This window comes from Saimiri boliviensis, chromosome 16 (genome assembly GCF_048565385.1).
Source record: "Saimiri boliviensis isolate mSaiBol1 chromosome 16, mSaiBol1.pri, whole genome shotgun sequence".
In the NCBI taxonomy this organism is placed as follows: Eukaryota; Metazoa; Chordata; class Mammalia; order Primates; family Cebidae; genus Saimiri; species Saimiri boliviensis.
Window position 1 is genome coordinate 63,808,992 of NC_133464.1, and position 18,309 is coordinate 63,827,300.

Genomic DNA, 18,309 nt, shown 5'->3' on the forward strand with positions numbered 1-18,309 from the left:
AGTGTGTCTCAAACTTTCTGGTTTCAGGACACTTTTCTATCCAAATAACTTTTTTCTTTGTGGATTTTAGGTTTTCATAATTGCCATATTATGAACCTGAGAAAATTTAAAATATGTACTTATTCATTCACTTAATGACATCTAAAAATCCAGTATATGCTTTTATGAAAAATAACTATTTTGCAAAGCAAATAATAGTAATTGTGAGGAGGTGGCAGTGTTTTGCATCATTTCGCAGATTGTTTTGACATCTGGCTTAATAGTTGATAGCTAGATTTTCTTATCTGCTTCTGCATTCTGTCTGTTAACTACATCACATGTTCTGGAAGACTCCATTATCTATTCATGGGAGAATGAGTACATCAGACAAATAACATAGTGTTGTAGAAATAGTTTGATTTCGTAGAACTCCTGAAATTGTCTCAGTGACTTTCCAGGTATCCTCAGACCACTCTTTGGGAAGCACTTGTCTCTAGGAACAGCTTTTAAAACTTGTTGGTTTTCCTTTTGTCTAGCCATCTTCTTTTCTCACTTTTAATTTTTCCTTCTAGATGAAATCATGCTTCTGGGGCTTCATTAACATTGTATGTGTTAATGACTCCAAAATCTGGAGCTCTCAGGTTAGCATTGACCAACTAGGCATCTCCATCTGAGTTCTATATCTTAAGGGCATCACTTTTCCTACCAGATACTGATAGTCCTGAGAGTCATCATTAACACTCCTTCTTTCCCTCCACACAGGCATTTACAGAGTTCTGATATTTTTATGTACCAAATACCAATGAAAACCATCTGTTTCTCTTAATTTACTACTAATATTCTAGTTCTTAAGGTATTTGTTTTTTGCCTATAAATATATTTTACCAAAATAACCTCCTAACCCCATCTCTTGCTTATAGTCTTGTCTCCTAATTTATTCTCCACTGTAAAGCAAGAATAATCTTTCTTAAAAAGTGTTTTTTTAACTGAAATGTACATTCAGAGGAATGCACAATTCATGTGTACAACTCAGTGGATTTTCACCAACTGAACACGTGTAAAAACATCACCCAAATCAGTAAGTAGCAACTTAGCAGTTTCCTGTAGTCCCCTTGTGTTTCCTTCTAGTCACTCCTCCCTACCCTCACCTCCCAAAGGTAATAACTGTCCTGATTTCTAGCACCATTGATTAGTTTTGTCTGTTCGAGCTCCATATAAATGGAATCGACAGCATGTACTCTTTTTGTGCCTAGCTTCTTTTGTTAACAGTATTATCTGAGATTCAGTCTTGTACTTTATTTCATATATCTTTCATTAATTCTTGTTGCTATATAGTGTTTTATTGTATGAATATGCCATAATTTATGTAGTTTACTGTTGATGAACATTTGAGTAATTTCCAGTTTGGTGTTATTATGCATAATAAGATACTGTTACTATTCTTAAACATATTTTTTGGTAAACATGTACAAACATATACCCATTCCACTTGAGTTTATGGTTCGAAGTGGAATTGCTGGGCCATGGAGTGTGTATGTGTTCCTCTTTAGTAGATAATTTCAAATAGAAAATGGTTGTACCAATTACCTATATGGTATTTTTGCCTTTTTTATCCTAGCTATTCTAAAATTTTGTAGTGATACCTTACTGTGGTTTTAGTTTGCATTTTTCTAATGAAGTTGAAAACTGTTTTACATGTTCACTGACCATTGTACACCCTGTTTTGTAAACTGTCTATTCTAAATGTTTGCCATTCTTCTATTGTGTTACCTGTTTTTTTCTTGTTACTTAAAGGAATTCTTTATGTTTTCTGGATATGAGATTTTTTTATCAGATTTTATATAAATATATTCCAAGTATTTTCTCCCACTCTATGAGTTACAGAGCAGTCTTTTAAAAGAATAAATTGAATGTTCATTTTATTTCCCTGTTTCAAATTCCCTAATTTCCCATTGTCTTCAGGAGCAAGTGCAAATTTCAACTATGCCTATAAAACTTTTGATTATCTGGTTGTTCTATATTTCCTGTCCCCACTCCAAAGTCTGTGGTTTTATTTGGTTCCTTAAACTTCTTGTATTTGTTCACCATATGCTCTTAAGGACCAATGAAGTAACATAAAAAACCAAAAGTATCATTTCAGTAGAATGTGTGAAAATATTTTAGTAATCCTGGAGGTGAGGACATCTTCCTTAAATAGGGCATAAAACCCAGAAGCCACAAACATTTGATTACATGAAACTAGGAATTTCTGTGTAACTAAATGCAGAAGTTAAAGACAGATGATAGGCTAAAAGAAAATATTTGACATGTGTAACATCTGTAAGCATCAGTAAAGACACTATATAGCCATATAATGAGTTTCTGCAAATACATAAGAAAAAGATGGCCTAGTTAAAAAATGAGTAAAAATATATATGTATTGGATAGGTACCTCACAGGAGAAGTAGAAATGGTCAATAAATGCTCAACTTTACTGCAGGGAAATACTGATGAAAATAAAGAGATAGGATTATTCTACCCACCAGTTTGGCAGAAATGAAGAATATTAATGTTTACAAGTGGGAGTTTATGTTGGTAAAGCAGCTTTGGAGTATAGTTTAGTGATATTAAAAATAGAAATTGTATTTATTTTCAGTCCAGCAATGTAGTCTGAGGAATAATGTCATAGAAAAATACTTGGACTTGAACCAAAGTAGATATGAAGATGTTCTTTTAAGTCTTGTTTGTAACAGCAGAATATTGAAAACAGTCCATCTGTCAGAAGGAAACTCCTTTAACTAAGCTACGGTTAAGTATGATCATATTCATGAAATGCTTTGCAGATGTTAAAGGTAGTTGAATTATATCTATGACTTGGAAAGATCTTGTTTATAAGGCAGTGTTGAATGTTAAAGGGAAAAATATAAAGCTTTATTTTCATACATATGACACTAAACTATTAGCAGTGTTATCACTGGAGTAAGGATGGCCATAGGAAGAATATAAGGGGGATTTCATGTTTTACTTTGTGTATTCAGAATTATTTAAGACTTAAGCAATGAGAATGTATGATAAAGACAGATAGCACAAAATATAGAATGGAATTCAAAAACAAGTGTCTGAAATCAGTTAATAAATTTAGAAAACATCTCATATAGCTTGAGGTTATCATTACAATTGCCTTAGAAAAACTGATAAACATAAATGATTCTAACTCATTAGAAAAATGTTAAATATAATTAGCATGGTGTAACAAGGCAGTTCACAAATATTTATAGTTTTTAATCCTTATATATACACTTTTTATGTATCTTTTTTTTAACATCAAATTACTAGAAGTTTCTTTCTTTCTTTTTTTTTTTTTTTTGAGACGAAATCTTTCTTGCTCAGTCACCCAGGTTGTAGTGCAGTGGTGCGATCTCAGCTCACTGCAACCTCCACCTCAGTTCAAGTGATTCTCCTGCCTCAAGTCTCCTGAGTAGCTGGGGCTACAGGTGCCTGCCACAACACCCAGCTAATTTTTTGTATTTTTAGTAGAGACGGGATTTCACCATGTTAGCCAGGTTGGTCTCGATCTCCTGACCTTGTGAGCCTCCTGCCTTGGCCTCTCTTAAGTGCTGGGATTACAGGCATGAGCCACCACAACCAGCTTAGAAGTTTCTATGTTAAATGTTATTGATGTTCTTAAGGCTTTTAACCATATTGACAAATTATTTTACGAGATAGATGTACTAGTTTACATTGCTACCACCAGAGAATGACTGTGTCCTTTATTTGTAGCTTTACCAACAATTAACATTATAATTAGAAAAAATGGCTCCGGAATACATGGGAAAAATAATGTTTATTCTGTCTTCATTTCTTTATCTTTTGTGAATTGTCTTGTAATATTCTTTGCATGATCTGTTAATTGGTAAGAATTCTTTATGTAGAAAGAATCTTAACCTTTTCTTTAAAATATCTTCCTTGTTACTTACTATTTTTCTGATGACTCAGAATCATTTATATGAATCAGTTTTTGTAAGGCAAAATTGTAGTGATAACCTGAAGCTACATGGGAGACATTTTCTAAATTTATTAACTAGACATTTTCTAAAATTGTTAATAAATTTATTAATTTATTAACAGACTCTTGTTTTTGAATTCCATCCTGTATTTTGTACTTTATGATTTTTCTTTTGTTGTCAAAATACTGTCAGTTGCAATGTGCCTATCTTATAATCCATCTCTTACAGGTTAGGAAAACATCTGAGTTTTGATTATATGCATAAAATAAGTACCTTCAGAATAAAGACTTGAGAACTTTTTTCCTGAACAAACTGTATTAGTTGTATATGCTACATTGACTTAGACATATATTTTAACTGCTCAGGCCTCTCGCCCTTGGTTGGATAGTTGAAGATTGAGGACTGAAAGCCAGTTTCTTCTTTCTTTTTTTTTAAGAGATGGGGTTTCTCCATGTTGGTCAGGCTGGTCTTGAACTCCCGACCTCAGGTGATCCACCCTCGGCCTCCCAAAGTGCTGGGATTACAGATGTCACCCACCGCGCCCGACCGGTTTCTTCTTTGTGTGTTCTGTATTGGTAATATTTCCAGTTATGAATTTTTAGATTGGCAGTGCATTATTGATAATACAGTACCTTCAGAAACACCGTTAATCATTCTTCTCAATTAATTACTCTTTCCTGTGTTTTACCTGGGTATTTGGATATGGAATTTTATTGAATTTAAGAGCATAATCAAACCAGATAATTGAGTCCTATTATTCACTGATGTAAAATATCTCAATAGAGTACAAAATAATAACTGGAGATAGCTGGTATTCACTTAATTAAATTCAGTGTCTTCATTTTATCTGGTGAAAGCCGCATCCTCTTAATTAAATATTTAGTAGTTACTTTCTGACTGAAAATCATGATTTAGCCTATTTCATGTATTTACTGAAAAATTATCATCATACTCCATCATAAGATGAGTAATCAAGCTTAGTCACGCAGGTAGTGAATATATATGGTTAGCCTCTCAGTCCCTAAGCATGAATGGATAGTTGTCATTTTAATGCATTTGAGCAATATATAACAGTAATGTTCATTTTCCTGGGCTTTAAGCAGTCAAGTAGGACTTCTTATATTTATTGCTCTTTAGTTCTTCATTTTATTTCTTTACCCAAGTTTAAGAAATGATCTAAAGTGCTAGAAGTATAGCTTGAGAAGGTACCTCAGTTTGTAATCAGTCAAGTCCAACATGGTCAATGAAATTCCCTCCTCTAGGCTTCTGGGCATTCATGGCGAATGAGGGTGTTGGGGTTGGGGGCCATTGCCAGTAACTTCTACATATTTTGATGAAATAGACCTTACACGACTCTTCCTTTTTTGTTTTTTAAACCAACCTTTGTAACTTTTTATCAGAAAATATTAAATGGAAATAGAAATATGACATCAATTCCATTGAGATGGACAGTTGTAATATAAAGAAATAGTTCAGATTGCTTGTAAAGAAAATGTTATGAATCCTTTAAAAATTAGCATATGTACACATCAGTATTAAAATTAGTTTTAGATTTTAACCAGTTGTCTCACAAATTTTAAAACTGACAAGCATATAGATTGAATGTTGCACACGTAATATAACCTCACTTTATATCATGTGTTTTAGTAATGTATCTTTAGGAAAATCAAGGAGATAATGAGTTACATCATATGCAGCATGAAATATTGAAGGCTTTAGTACCTTTAAGTCTGAGAAATTCAGCTGAGTGTCTTTTGTCTTTTAAAATTCCATCTCCTAAAAAAAAACCCAACCCCCAGACAACTCAAAATCATTTCCAGAAAACCCAGAAACCTTAAAAACATTTGACTTTTCATAAAGAAATAAACCATTGTGACTTTAATCCTTTATAGAAATGGTATCTATTTCTTTTATCTCTTAAAAGTATGTCATTCTGATGAAAGACTGCCATTTAGATTTGTATAAGAAATTTGTTGAGAACGTCTCTATAATTTTTGGCATAGATAATTATGCTAGTTTCTAACAGTAATACAATTTTATTTTAAAGATTCTGACAATGGAGATATTAATTATGATTATGTTCATGAATTGTCATTGGAAATGAAACGTCAGAAGATACAGAGGGAATTAATGAAGCTGGAGCAAGAAAACATGGAGAAGAGAGAAGAAATTATCATTAAAAAGGAGGTATGCTGTTTATTGTAATAAATATGTTAATAGCAACATTTGTATTGATCAGTAACTCAGCTTCTTGCTGTATCTTAAATTATACTAGCATACTGATACATTGATCAACTCACTGTATATGTGGTACTCCATATATAGTCATCATTTAATTGTCACATTATTCTATTAGATAAGTAGTAAAAATTTATGTTATTGAATAGATGGGCAAAGCTGAGAGTTTGTTGCCTAGAGTCACCAGCTAATGTAACATGGGGTTTGAATCTACATCTGTCTGTTTCAGGCCCATGCTATTTCTAGAATGCCTTGTTTCTTTTCAAAAAGTGAAGACACAGTTAATTTAAATGTAATTTATGATTTTTCTGAGGAGATTTTGAAATTTTATGATTTTAATTTACTTTATTGAAACTGGTATATGTTAGGACAATTATATCACTTAAAATCATAGGTTCAGGAGTCAGACTAATAAATACCAACAGATAGTGGCTATTCTAATTTATAATTTTTATTTTTATTTCAAACTTTTTGTTTTAGGGATGAGGTCTTAGCCACAGGCACATTCCAGCATGCCCAGCTTTTTTTTTTTAGAGATAGAGTTTTTCAGTGTTAGGCTGGTCTTAAACTCCTCACCTCAAGCAATCCTTTCACCTAGGCCTCCTTCCGGGAAACTGGGATTACAGGTACGCACCACTGCATCCAGCAATAATACTTAATTTTAATCAGAAGTTTGGTGTGATTCTAAAATACTGTAAGCCATAAGTGGAGGAATTTCTGAATTGACTTACTGAATTTTTTTAAAGGTTTCACCAGAAGTGGTTAGATCAAAATTGTCCCCATCACCTTCTCTAAGAAAGTCTAGCAAATCTCCGAAGCGAAAATCGAGCCCGAAGTCATCTTCAGCTAGCAAGAAAGATAGGAAGACATCTGCAGTATCTTCTCCCCTGTTGGACCAGCAGAGGTCAGTAGGGTGATAAATAGCGTCAGAAGAAAATAGCTTTTTCTGAAGTGATACTAAAAGGAATTATTTAATAGGTTATAGAAGGGTACTTATAATACATTTTATATTTAATGTAAGCTTTTTTGTTCTAAAAAGAAGTCTGAAATGTTTCTATTAAAAAGACAATTATAGAGATCAATAAAACAAACATCTGTGTCACATCCACATATGCTTCAGAGCTTTTTATTTTTTAAGAAATAAAAATAAAAGCTACGTTTTCAGTTCCTCTATTAAGTGTGTTCTTTATGATACTTGTGCATGTGTTTATACTTTAACTAATATGTGTTTTGCAATGTATAGTATTGCTGTAATCTGTGTCATTGTAATACAGAAACATCATAACTTTCCCTCTGCACCTTGCTTTTTCACTTAACATTTTTTATATTTATCTACATTGTTACAGATAACCTTAGGTCCTTCATCTTAGTATTTATATTATAAATTTATCTACTTTTCTGTTCAAAATTTTTCCGATTTTTAAACTACTATAAATTATACAAAATAATTCTTGTCTCTCTGTACATATTATCAAGAGATTAAATTCTTTATAGTATATACCTAGCAGCATAAATATATTATTTAGAATTACTGTAGAAGCCAGTGGAAGAAGTAAAAATAGGAATGATTTCATTTAGGGACTGAGAATAAGAAGAAGATACATTTTCATTTAATGTCACTCTGAACTATTTACATTTTATTTTAATTAAAGTCCATATCCTAATTTTATTTTATAAAAATAAACTAAAAATATCTTCTAATATTTAATCAGTTAACAAACCCTATCTATTTGAACCTGTAATGAAATTCATATTTATCTACCTTCTAGTTTCTAGAGGCTTAACCCTATTTCAGACTCTACTTACCTTTTGCCTTGATTATTATGTCATCCTGCTAACTGTACTTACTTTATGTAGTTTCTGCTCCCCTCCACACACACACACACGTAAACATTTTCATTCAGCTGCCTCAACCCATTTATTTTCTAGATGCTGTCAGAGAATTCTTAAAAGGACAATTCCAATTAATTTATTATACCATTGAAAAACTCAGTGCTTTTTCATTCCGTAGAATGAAATTCAGATTCCTTAGAATGACATTTGACACCTTTGGTCTTTTCTTTCCTGTCAGTAGTTTTTGTCTAATTTCCTCCTGCCTGCCCCCTTCTATCCTCAATTCTTTAATCTCTAGCTCAAATTCTAAATGTTCCTGTTTCTCTTTACTGAACATAAGTTCTGTTCCCTTTATGTACCTATCAGATTTTGTTTACACCTCCCTGTTGATATTAATTTCCTGTTCCATTATATTTCAGCCGTGACATAACGTTTTAAAACAGGCATCCCCAAACCATGGCCTGCGGGCCCCTGAGGCCGTTTATCTGGCCCCTCGCTGCACTTCAGGAAGGGGCACCTCTTGCATTGGTGGTCAGTGAGAGGAGCACAGTATGTGGCGGCCCTCCAACGGTCTGAGGGACAGTGAACTGGCCCCCTGTGTAAAAAATTTGGGGATGCCTGTTTTACAATCTCTATTAAATTTAAGCTCCTTGGAAATTGGGATCTTGATGGTTCATAGTTCTGTCTTCTCATAGTGCCTACTTGGCATAGAACTTTGCATTGTAATAAGACACTTAGTAAAGTTGAGTTGATCGTCTCCTTTGTTTGTGTGATTGGGTAAATGCAAAGGGATATTGAAGAAATGAATGAACAGAGAGTGATAGCGATCTACTCTACTTTCTCTTATCCTCTTGGCTAACCAATTATATAACTTTCCCTCAATTTCATTCGTTTCCCAATAAACTGCATACTAGAAATACCCCTTCTTCCTTATCTATTCTGTTTATAGAATATTTGAAATTTAATCTTTTCATAGAAAGTTCTGATAACTGTTTAAACCAAGAGTTAGTTTCATCTTTTACGTACAGTCTCTTTTACTGCTTTATTAGTAACTCATCCTATTATAAATATTTGTCATGAATAATCATTCACACTGGTTTAATTACTATATTTCTTGTATTTTACTATGTTGACTTTAAGGTGGACCATTAATTTAATAATAACGAAGGACGTGGAAAACACTATACTAAAAATATAAAGAAAACATTGAATTGAGTATAGCATTTTATTTTATTTTTTCAGTATAGCATTTCTTTAGCTCTACAGTTTACATTACCTAGAGTGTGTCAAGTAATCATCTTTTAATTTTATTGCTGGATCATTCTATAAACTGAGAACATACTAAGCACATGTAAGGATTAAAATATCAGTTACATTTCAGTAGAATATTTCAACCATTGTCAACCAACTGAGATGTGGCAATCAGTTAAACAAACTTCTTGGTCTTACTAGGTTTTCATATTGAATGGAAAGATATAATTACTGACAAATTACACTTTCCCCTGAAAGCTGGCATTTTTCTTTGGCATTTATTTTGAGATTTAGTCTGATAGTAAGATTTGTCTTGATATGTGAGATACAGTGTAATCTAAAATATATCACCTATTCTGTCCATCTGCAGTTTTAATCTTAGTTTTTATTTAGATGAATTTTTGTTTATAGCTCTTTGTACAGAGAATATTAAGTATGTCAGAAGCTGATCTAAAACAATAGCTTTGAGGAGAGAGAGAAAGGATTAAAAACTGATAAAAGTAGACAGGTGAGCTCTTTGCCACAAGTAGGAAGTAGGCTCTGTTCCACTGAAACAGCAGTTAGTTGACTTTTAAATAAATGTTGAACATCTTGTTAATTTCAGAATACACAAAACCAGTTTTGGCCTCTTCAGTCGGAAAGTACTATTTGTGTTTTCTAACCACATATACTTTTGACGGTAATGTGAAGAAATTCTGTACTTTAGTAAGTGTATTAGAATAATTCGTTTTGTGATTATAGCTAAGTCCCAGAATGTCAGTGATTTAACACAGTAGAAGGTTATTTCTTACGTAAAGTCAAAATGAGTGTTTCTGATTAACAGGTGGCTGTCCCATATTTGGAGATTGAGTAACCTAGGCTTCTTTTGACATGATTCCACTTTCTTGGGTTTTCAAGGAAAACAAAGAATGGAATGTACAAAGAAAAATTGAAATTAAGTAATGCAGTTATTTAGCTCTATAGTTTACAATTGCCTGGCATATATGAGTCCTTTGAGCTTTGGGCCTGGAAGTGGTATACATCACTTCCACTCAGATTCTTTTGGCCAGATCTTGCTCACTTGGCCATGCTTAATTTCAAGAAAGTGTATATAGTATGATATGCCACTGTGCTCAGAAGAAAAGTTTGGTAAACACTCAGCTAGTCTCTGTTACAGGTGATAATGTAAAAAAGTTTGTGTCAATAATTCCTTTGTTGTTTAATCATGAAATTTTAAAAGATAATTTGGAAACAGATGCCAACTATTGATTAGTTTTTATCTTTAAAGTAGAAAAATATCCAGAAATACAGATACTTATCACATATCTGTTAGGTACATAAGAAGATTGAGTCATCTCAAGAATATACAATGAGATGTGGCTAATATAGTTAGTTGTTGGCAGAAGACAAGAATGAAAAGTAGATGTAGTCATCATATTTTAGTGATTTCTTGCTTGTTCACATGGTTAACTCTATCAATGATAATAAGAAATAGGGATGAGGACTAAGAGAGCTACATTTTCTGAATGCTCACTATGAGTCAAGTGCTTTTAAAATATTGCCAGCAATATTGAGGTAGGTACTATTTATTTTTTTATAGCTAAGAAGTCTTGGGACCTGAGAATTCAGCATAATAAGAAATAAGTTCTAGGATTTAGGCCTAGGTCCTCATTCACAAATATCAATAGAAAGTGAAATTAGTAGGTAGTGAAAACTCACCAGATGTATGAAAAAGGCTACTTGCAAACCCAGTACCAGACTGAACACTCAGAACAAATGACTTACACAGAAACATTAATACAGAAAACAGGAACAAACTTAAATTATAGATTAATTTATAAGTTGAGTCCAATTTGTGAGGATATTGCATTTACAGGATGAAAGCAGTTGATCATGGGAAAAAAATCTGTGAACGACTATATTTTATTTTATTTTATTGCAGGAGACTGGAGTTTTATTATTAAATCAGTCTCCCCAAGCATTTGGGGATCAAAGCTTTAAAGGACAACCTGGCGGGGGGACAGCAGGGAGACTGGGGGAAGCCAGTGAGCTGGGAGTGCTGATTGGTCAAGTCAGAGATGAAATCATAGGGAGTCAAAGCTGTGTTATTGTGCTGAGTCAGCTGCTGGGTGGGGACCACAGATCACATGAGCCAGTTTATCCATCTGGATGGTGCCACCTTGAACAACAATATTTTAAAAGAAAAAATAGTTCAAATGGAAAATAACAGAATAGGACTAATAGGACAGTTGCAGTGGTCTAAGGTAGGCAGATCTCTTGAGCTCAAGAGTTTGAGACCCATCGGATGTGGTAAAACCCTGTCTCTAAATACAAAATTAGCCAGGTATGGTGGCATGCACCTGTATTCCTAGCTACTCTGGGCTGAGGCATGAGGATCACTTGAGCCCTGGAGGTCAAGGCCACAGTGAGCCATGATCATGCCACTGCACTCCAGCCTGGGCAACAGAGTGAGACACCATCAGAAAAAAAAAAAAAAAAAAAAAAAAAAGGCAAAACAATGAGATTACCAAGCAAAATGCGTACTATTTTAAAATGTACTGAGTATAAAGACAGATTTAAGATCCTAAAAAAAGCAGGAAAAATGGAAATGACAGAGAAATCTAAATGGAGGAAAGATCCAAGAGATACAGTAACTGTATAATAAAAAGAACTACAGAGACATGGGTCATAAGGAGAAGTTGTGAAATAAAAATAGAAATTGAGTAAAATGTTTGAAGTTTCAGATTAAAACAGTTCATTTAATGCTGGAAAAGATTTTTTAAAAAATACCTGGACTTAGTGGAAATCTTTTTCCAGTGAGTAACTTTCAAGGGATAATGTTCACAAACAGGACAACAGAAAAATTAGCTTACCTGAATAGCAAAAAATTTGATTTTCTTTGGATTTCTTACCTACAACATTAAATGTTACAAAATATTTTAACTATAGAGCTCTGAGGTAAAAAGGATTTTGACACGAAAATGTTATATTCAATCAAACTGTTGTTTAGAGGCAAAGACAGCCAGTTTTGAATGTATGGGATCAAAGTTCTACTGCTTACTTAAAATTGCTTAAAATACCAAAAAGAGGCAGTTAAAGAACAAAGTCTATATCCAAAAATCAGTTACAAATAGGTTAAAGACAAATGTGAAAGGCAAAATTACAAAATTTTAGGAGACTGTCTTTGTGACCTCAGAGTTGGGAAAAATTTCTTAAATAAGATTCAAAGATTTATGATGAATATATACTGACAATGGTTGGTATTTCATTTGTAAATGATAGAATTTTTTTTTTTTAAATAATGATGAAAACCTGGAAGCCACCTGAAAAACTATGAAATTGTTTTAAAAAGTTTTGGAGCATCTATTCAAGGAAGTTTTATACAGTCTATAAAAATGATTACCTAAATCTGCTTTTTTAAAAATTTATTTTGAGTCTCTGTCACTCAGGCTAGAGTGCAGTGGCACGATCTCAACTCACTGCAACCTCTGCCTCCCAGGTTCAAGTGATTCTCCTGCCTTGGCTTCTCAAGTAACTGAAATTACAGGCACCCACCACCACGCCCGGCTAGTTTTTGTAATTTTAGTAGAGGTATGATTTCACCATGTTGGCCAGGCTGGTCTCCTGACCTCAAGTAATTTGCCCACTCCGGCCTCCCAAAGTGCTGGGACTACAGGCGTAAGTCACCGTGCCAAACCTAAATCTACTTGTTACAGAAAGATGTTCACACTATGTCTATGTACAGTATTTTAAAATATTACAAAATACTGTGATAGGATATTCCATGAATGTGTATGACACACACACAGCCACTTCCAATGATGAGAGAAAATAGTTGTGACCATATGTATATACGATTTGCACATATTTTCTCCCATTCTGTGAGTTGCCTTTTCACTTTGTTGATTGTGTCCTTTGACATGCAAAAGTTTTAAAATTTGATGTAATTCTTTTTGTCTATTTTTGCTTTGTTACCTGTGCCTTTGGTGTCATAGCCAAGAAATCATTGCCAAATCCAATATTATGAAGCTTTCTTCTATATTTTCTTTTGGGATTTTTATAGGTTTTGGTCTTATGTTTAGGTATGTATTTTAAGGTTTTTTTGTTTTGTTTTGTTTTAATCTCATAAAATATAAAGGTTAAGCTTCTTTCTTTTACATGTGAATATCCAGTTTTAAATGAATAGACAGAGAAAGAGATATGGCAAAAGTATGTAAATATTCAAGATGTTAAAAATAGTTCTCCTTGGGTAGTAGAATTATAGGTGATTTTTTACTTTGTCTACTTTTCTATATGTCTTTAAAAATCCAGTTTAAACAGTCATTGTATTAGTATCTTTTCTGAGTCTCTTCCTGTTTTACCTGAATCTTTTCTCAGAAACCTGCCCTTTAATATAATAATAAGCAGTGTTAACAAAATAAGTATCAAGTAAATAAATTCTTCATCCATTTGTTAGGGTTTTTTTTTCTTCTTCTTCTTTTGGATATTGGTTAGTAGTATATAGATTAATAAAGAGTAAATAATACAAAGTGCTTTAAAAAATATCCTGTTGGCATATTTGAACCTCTAATGATAGCTTTGTGTAACCTTCAGAAATTCAAAAAGCAACCAAAGTAAAAAGAAAGGACCACGTACTCCTAGTCCACCCCCTCCTATACCAGAAGATATTGCTCTGGGGAAAAAATACAAAGAAAAATATAAAATAAAAGACAGGATAGAAGAAAAACCAAGAGATGGAAAAGACAGAGGACGAGATTTTGAAAGACAAAGAGAAAAAAGAGACAAGCCAAGGTAAGTAGGATTGTGTGTTATTAGCAATATTAACTTTTGTGGAATATAGAACATTTACTTTTCAGAAACTTTTGGGCATTATTGTATTGAGTTTCTTAGTTTTGTTTACAATAGTATGTATGTTTATTTTAATAATTCCCATAATTGTCTATTATAAGTCATGGATAATTCAGTAAACATTAACTTTTACAATTTAAATTTGATTTTTTTAATTGTGGTAAAAAACAAAATGTATCATCTTAATCATTTAAAAGTTTACAGTTTAGTAGTGTTAAGTGTATTCATATTATGAAACAATTCTCCAGAACTTTGTCATTTTGCAAATCAGAAACTATATCTATAAAAAAAAATTCCTTTCCACCTTTCTCCAGGTCCTGGTAACTACCATCCTATTTTGTGTTTCTCTGAATTTGCCTACTTCAGATACCTCATATACATGGAATCATACAGTGTTTGTCTTTTTGTGACAGGCTTATTTCACTTAGCAGACTGTCCTCAGGGTTTCTTCTTGCTGTAGCATGTGACAAGGCTGAATAACATTACATTGTATGTACATGCCACATTTTATTTATCCGTTCATCCTTTTGATGGCTGTTTGGGTTCTTTCACCTCTTGGCTATTGTTGATAGTGCCAAGGTGAGCATGAGTGTGTAAATAATCCCTTTGAGACCCTGCTTCCAGTTCTTTTGTGTATATACCCAGTAGAATTTCTGGATCATATGATAATTCTATTTTTAAGTTTTTGGAAAGCCTCCATACTGTTTTCCATGGCAGTTGAACTGTTGTACGTTCCCACCGACAGTACACAAGTGTTCCAGTTTCTCCATACTTTCACCAACACTTATCTTCTGTTTTGGTTTATTTATTTTATAGTAGCCATTCGAAGAGGTGTGTTTATCTCATTGAGGCGAGGTGTTATCCCATGAAAGTTTTGATTGCATTTCTCTGATGAATAGTCATGTTGAACATCCTTTCATGTACTTGTCGGCCATTTGTATATTTTCTTTGTAAAATGTCTTTCCAATTCTTTGCCTATTTTTTAATTGGGTTGTTTGATTTTTTTTCTGTTGAGTTCTAGGAGTTTGCTATATATTCTGGATATTAACCCCTTATCACAGATAAGATTTAAAAATAGTTTTTCCTATTCCATAAGTTGCTTTTTTTTTCACCCTGTTAATTGTGTCTTCTTGACATACAAGAGAATGGTTAACTGGAGCCTTCACAGTTCTTAAATATGTTTTCTTGAAATATACTCTGTATTTTACTCAGTCCAAGAGGTGTATTTGTGAAAATTACGTGTAAATGTTCTTGCTGATTGACTTTATATGAGTAAAGGCTTTAGCTTTCCCTAATGGTTCTTTGTACTTTTATTTTGGTATTTTGACCAAGAAGTCTCTGAGAGATGGTTCTTAACACATATTCCTAGGTAGTTTATCATTTTAATGGTAAAAACATTTGTATTATGAGGAATTGAATATTATCCAGGCTAATCCTTCATTTTTCAGTTTTTCTCCCTGGGTTATTCCTAAATAGTATGTATGGAACTCACCTGTTAACTTAGTTATGTAGCTAAATCTGAACTTGGTTTGTTTGTTTGTTTGTTTATTTTGTTCTAAGAACATGAAACAACAGAGCTAGGAATATGGGAAGATTCTATAAATACTTGATCTGCACACACTGGAGTTCTAAAGCCATAGGTGACAAGGTTGAAAAAGGACATTTTGCTTTAGGAAGAGGTAATTTAATACAGTTTTTAGGTGGGGCCGTTATTTTCATTTGTCTCCATTACTCTGGATAAAGAAATTACAGGCACTCCCATTTTATTGTACCTCGCAGGTGTTGTGTATTTTTCCAAATGGAAGATTTGTGGCATCTCTGCATTAAACGAGACTATCAGTGCCATTTTTCCAATAATGTGCTCACTTTGTGTCTCTTTCACATTTTGTAATTCTTGAAATATTTCAGGCTTTTTCATAATTATTATATCTGTTATGGTGGACTGTGACCAGTAATTGTCTACATTACCATTGTAATTATTTTGGGGCACCATGAACTGCACTCATAGAAAACAGTGAACTTAATCTGCAAATGTGTATGTTCTGACTATTCTACTGACTGGCTAGTCCCCTGTCTATCTGCTTCTCCTTGGGCCTCTCTATTCGCTGAGATACAACAATATTGAAATTAGGCCAACTAATAAGCCTACAGTGGCCTCTAAGTGTTCAAGTAAAAAGCAGGAGTCTCTAATTTAAATCAAAAGCTAGAAGTAATTAAGCTTAGTGAGGAAGGCATATTGAAAACTTAGGTTGTCAACCTAGACCTCTTGTGCCAGTTAGCTAAGTTGTGAATACAAAGGAAAAGTTCTTGAAGGAAATTTAAAGTGTTACTCCAATGAACACATGAATGAAAAGAAAGAAAAAACAGCCATATTGCTGATGTAGAAGAAGTTTGAGTGGTCTGGATAAAAGATCAAAGCAGCCACAATTAAAATCAACCATAACATTCCTTTAAGCCAGAGCCTAATCCAGAGCAAGGTCCTTTCTAATTCTTTTGAGGCTGAATGAGATAAGGAAGCTGGAGGAAAAAAGTTTGAAGCTATCAGAGGTTACTTCATGATGTTTAACTAATGAAGCCGTCTCCATAGCATAAAAGAACAAGATGAAGCAGCACATTCTGATGAAGCAGCAGCAGCAAGTTATCCAGAAGATCTAGATAAGAATTGATGTTGGCCACACTAAACAAATTTTCAACGTAGTTGATATAGCCTTATTGGAAGAGTATGGCATCCAACATGTTCATCTCCACAGAGAAGTCAATGCTTGGCTTCAGAAATCCAAAGAACAGGTTGACTCTCATTTGGGGATAATGCAACTGTGGGTTTTAAGGTGAAACCAGTGCTCATTTACCATTCTGAAAATCCTAGGATTTTTAAGAATTATGCTAAAATCTACTCTGCCCGTGCTCTGTATGTAAGTGGAACAACAAGCATGGATGGCAGTACATCTGTTTACAGCATGGTTTACTAACTATTTTAAGCCCACTATTGAGACCTATTGCTCAGGAAAAAAAGATTCATTACAAAATACTACTGCTTGTTTACGATGTGCCTGTTTACAAAGGAGTTCTGATGAAGATGTACAAAGAGATTAATAGTTTCATGCCTGCTAAGACAAAAGGCACTCTACAGCCCATGGATCAAAGACTGAGTCTTACTATTTAAAAAATACATTTTATAAGGCCACAGCTGTGACGGATAGTGATTTCTCTGATGGATCTGAGCAAAGTAAATTGAAAACTGTTGGAAAGGATTTGCCATTCAAGATGTCATTAAGAACATTTGTCATTTGTAGGAGGAGGTCAAAATATTAATATTTACAGGAGTTAGAAGTTGATTACAACTTTCATGAATGACTTTGAGAGGTTCAAGACTTTATTGAAGAAGTAACTGCAGATGTGGTAGAAATAGCAAGAGAACTAGAATTAAAAGTATATCCTAAAGATGTAACTGAATTGCTGCAATCTCAGATCAGACTTGAACGGATGAGGAGTTGCTTCATGTGGATGAACAAAGAAAGTGGTTTCTTGAGATGGAATCTACTCCTGGTGAAGATGCTAGAAACATTTTTTAAATGACAATGACACCAAAGAATTGAGAGTATCACATAAACTTCGTTGACAAGGCAGCATCAGTGTTTGAGAGGACTGAGCTCAGGTTTGTTTTGTGTGTTTGTGGGTATGTGTGCTCTTTTTTACCTTTGTTCTCGCTGTTACCCAGACTTAAGTGCACTAGTGTGATCTCAGCTCACTGTATCTCACTATTACCCGGACTTTTGTGCACTGGCGCGAACCCAGCTCACTGTAGCCTCCGCCTCCCATCAAGTGGTCAAGTGATCTTCCTACCTCAACCTCCTGAATAGCTGGACTTAACAGGCATGCACCGCTACACTCAGCTAATTTTAAAAAATTGTTTGGAGAGATGTGGACTGATCTTGAACTCCTGGGCTCAGGTGATCCTCCTGCCTCGGCCTCCCAAAACATTGCAGTTATAGGCTTGAGCTGCCATGCCCAGGTGACTACAGTTTTGAAAGTTCTACTGTGGGTAAAATGCTAGCCAACAGCACACTTGCTACAGATAAATTTTTTATGAAAGGAAGAGTCAATTGGTGTGACAAACTTCATCATTGTCTTATTTTTTTTTTTTTTTTTTTTTTTGAGACGGAGTTTCACTTTTGTTACCCAGGCTGGAGTGCAA

The 18,309-nt window shown here is 33.7% G+C and overlaps 1 protein-coding gene across 6 annotated transcripts in view; it reads left to right on the forward strand.

The window, feature by feature from the left end:
• Positions 1 to 18,309, forward strand: part of ZC3H13 (zinc finger CCCH-type containing 13) — an 84,701-nt gene that overhangs the window by 28,452 nt on the left and 37,940 nt on the right. For all 6 annotated transcript variants that reach the window (XM_003934357.3, XM_039473279.2, XM_074387735.1 and 3 more), the window contains exons 6-8: positions 6,013 to 6,152; positions 6,950 to 7,107; positions 13,860 to 14,057. In XM_003934357.3, the coding sequence (XP_003934406.1) occupies positions 6,013 to 6,152; positions 6,950 to 7,107; positions 13,860 to 14,057 (496 nt within the window). The remainder of the gene's footprint in view (positions 1 to 6,012; positions 6,153 to 6,949; positions 7,108 to 13,859; positions 14,058 to 18,309) is intronic.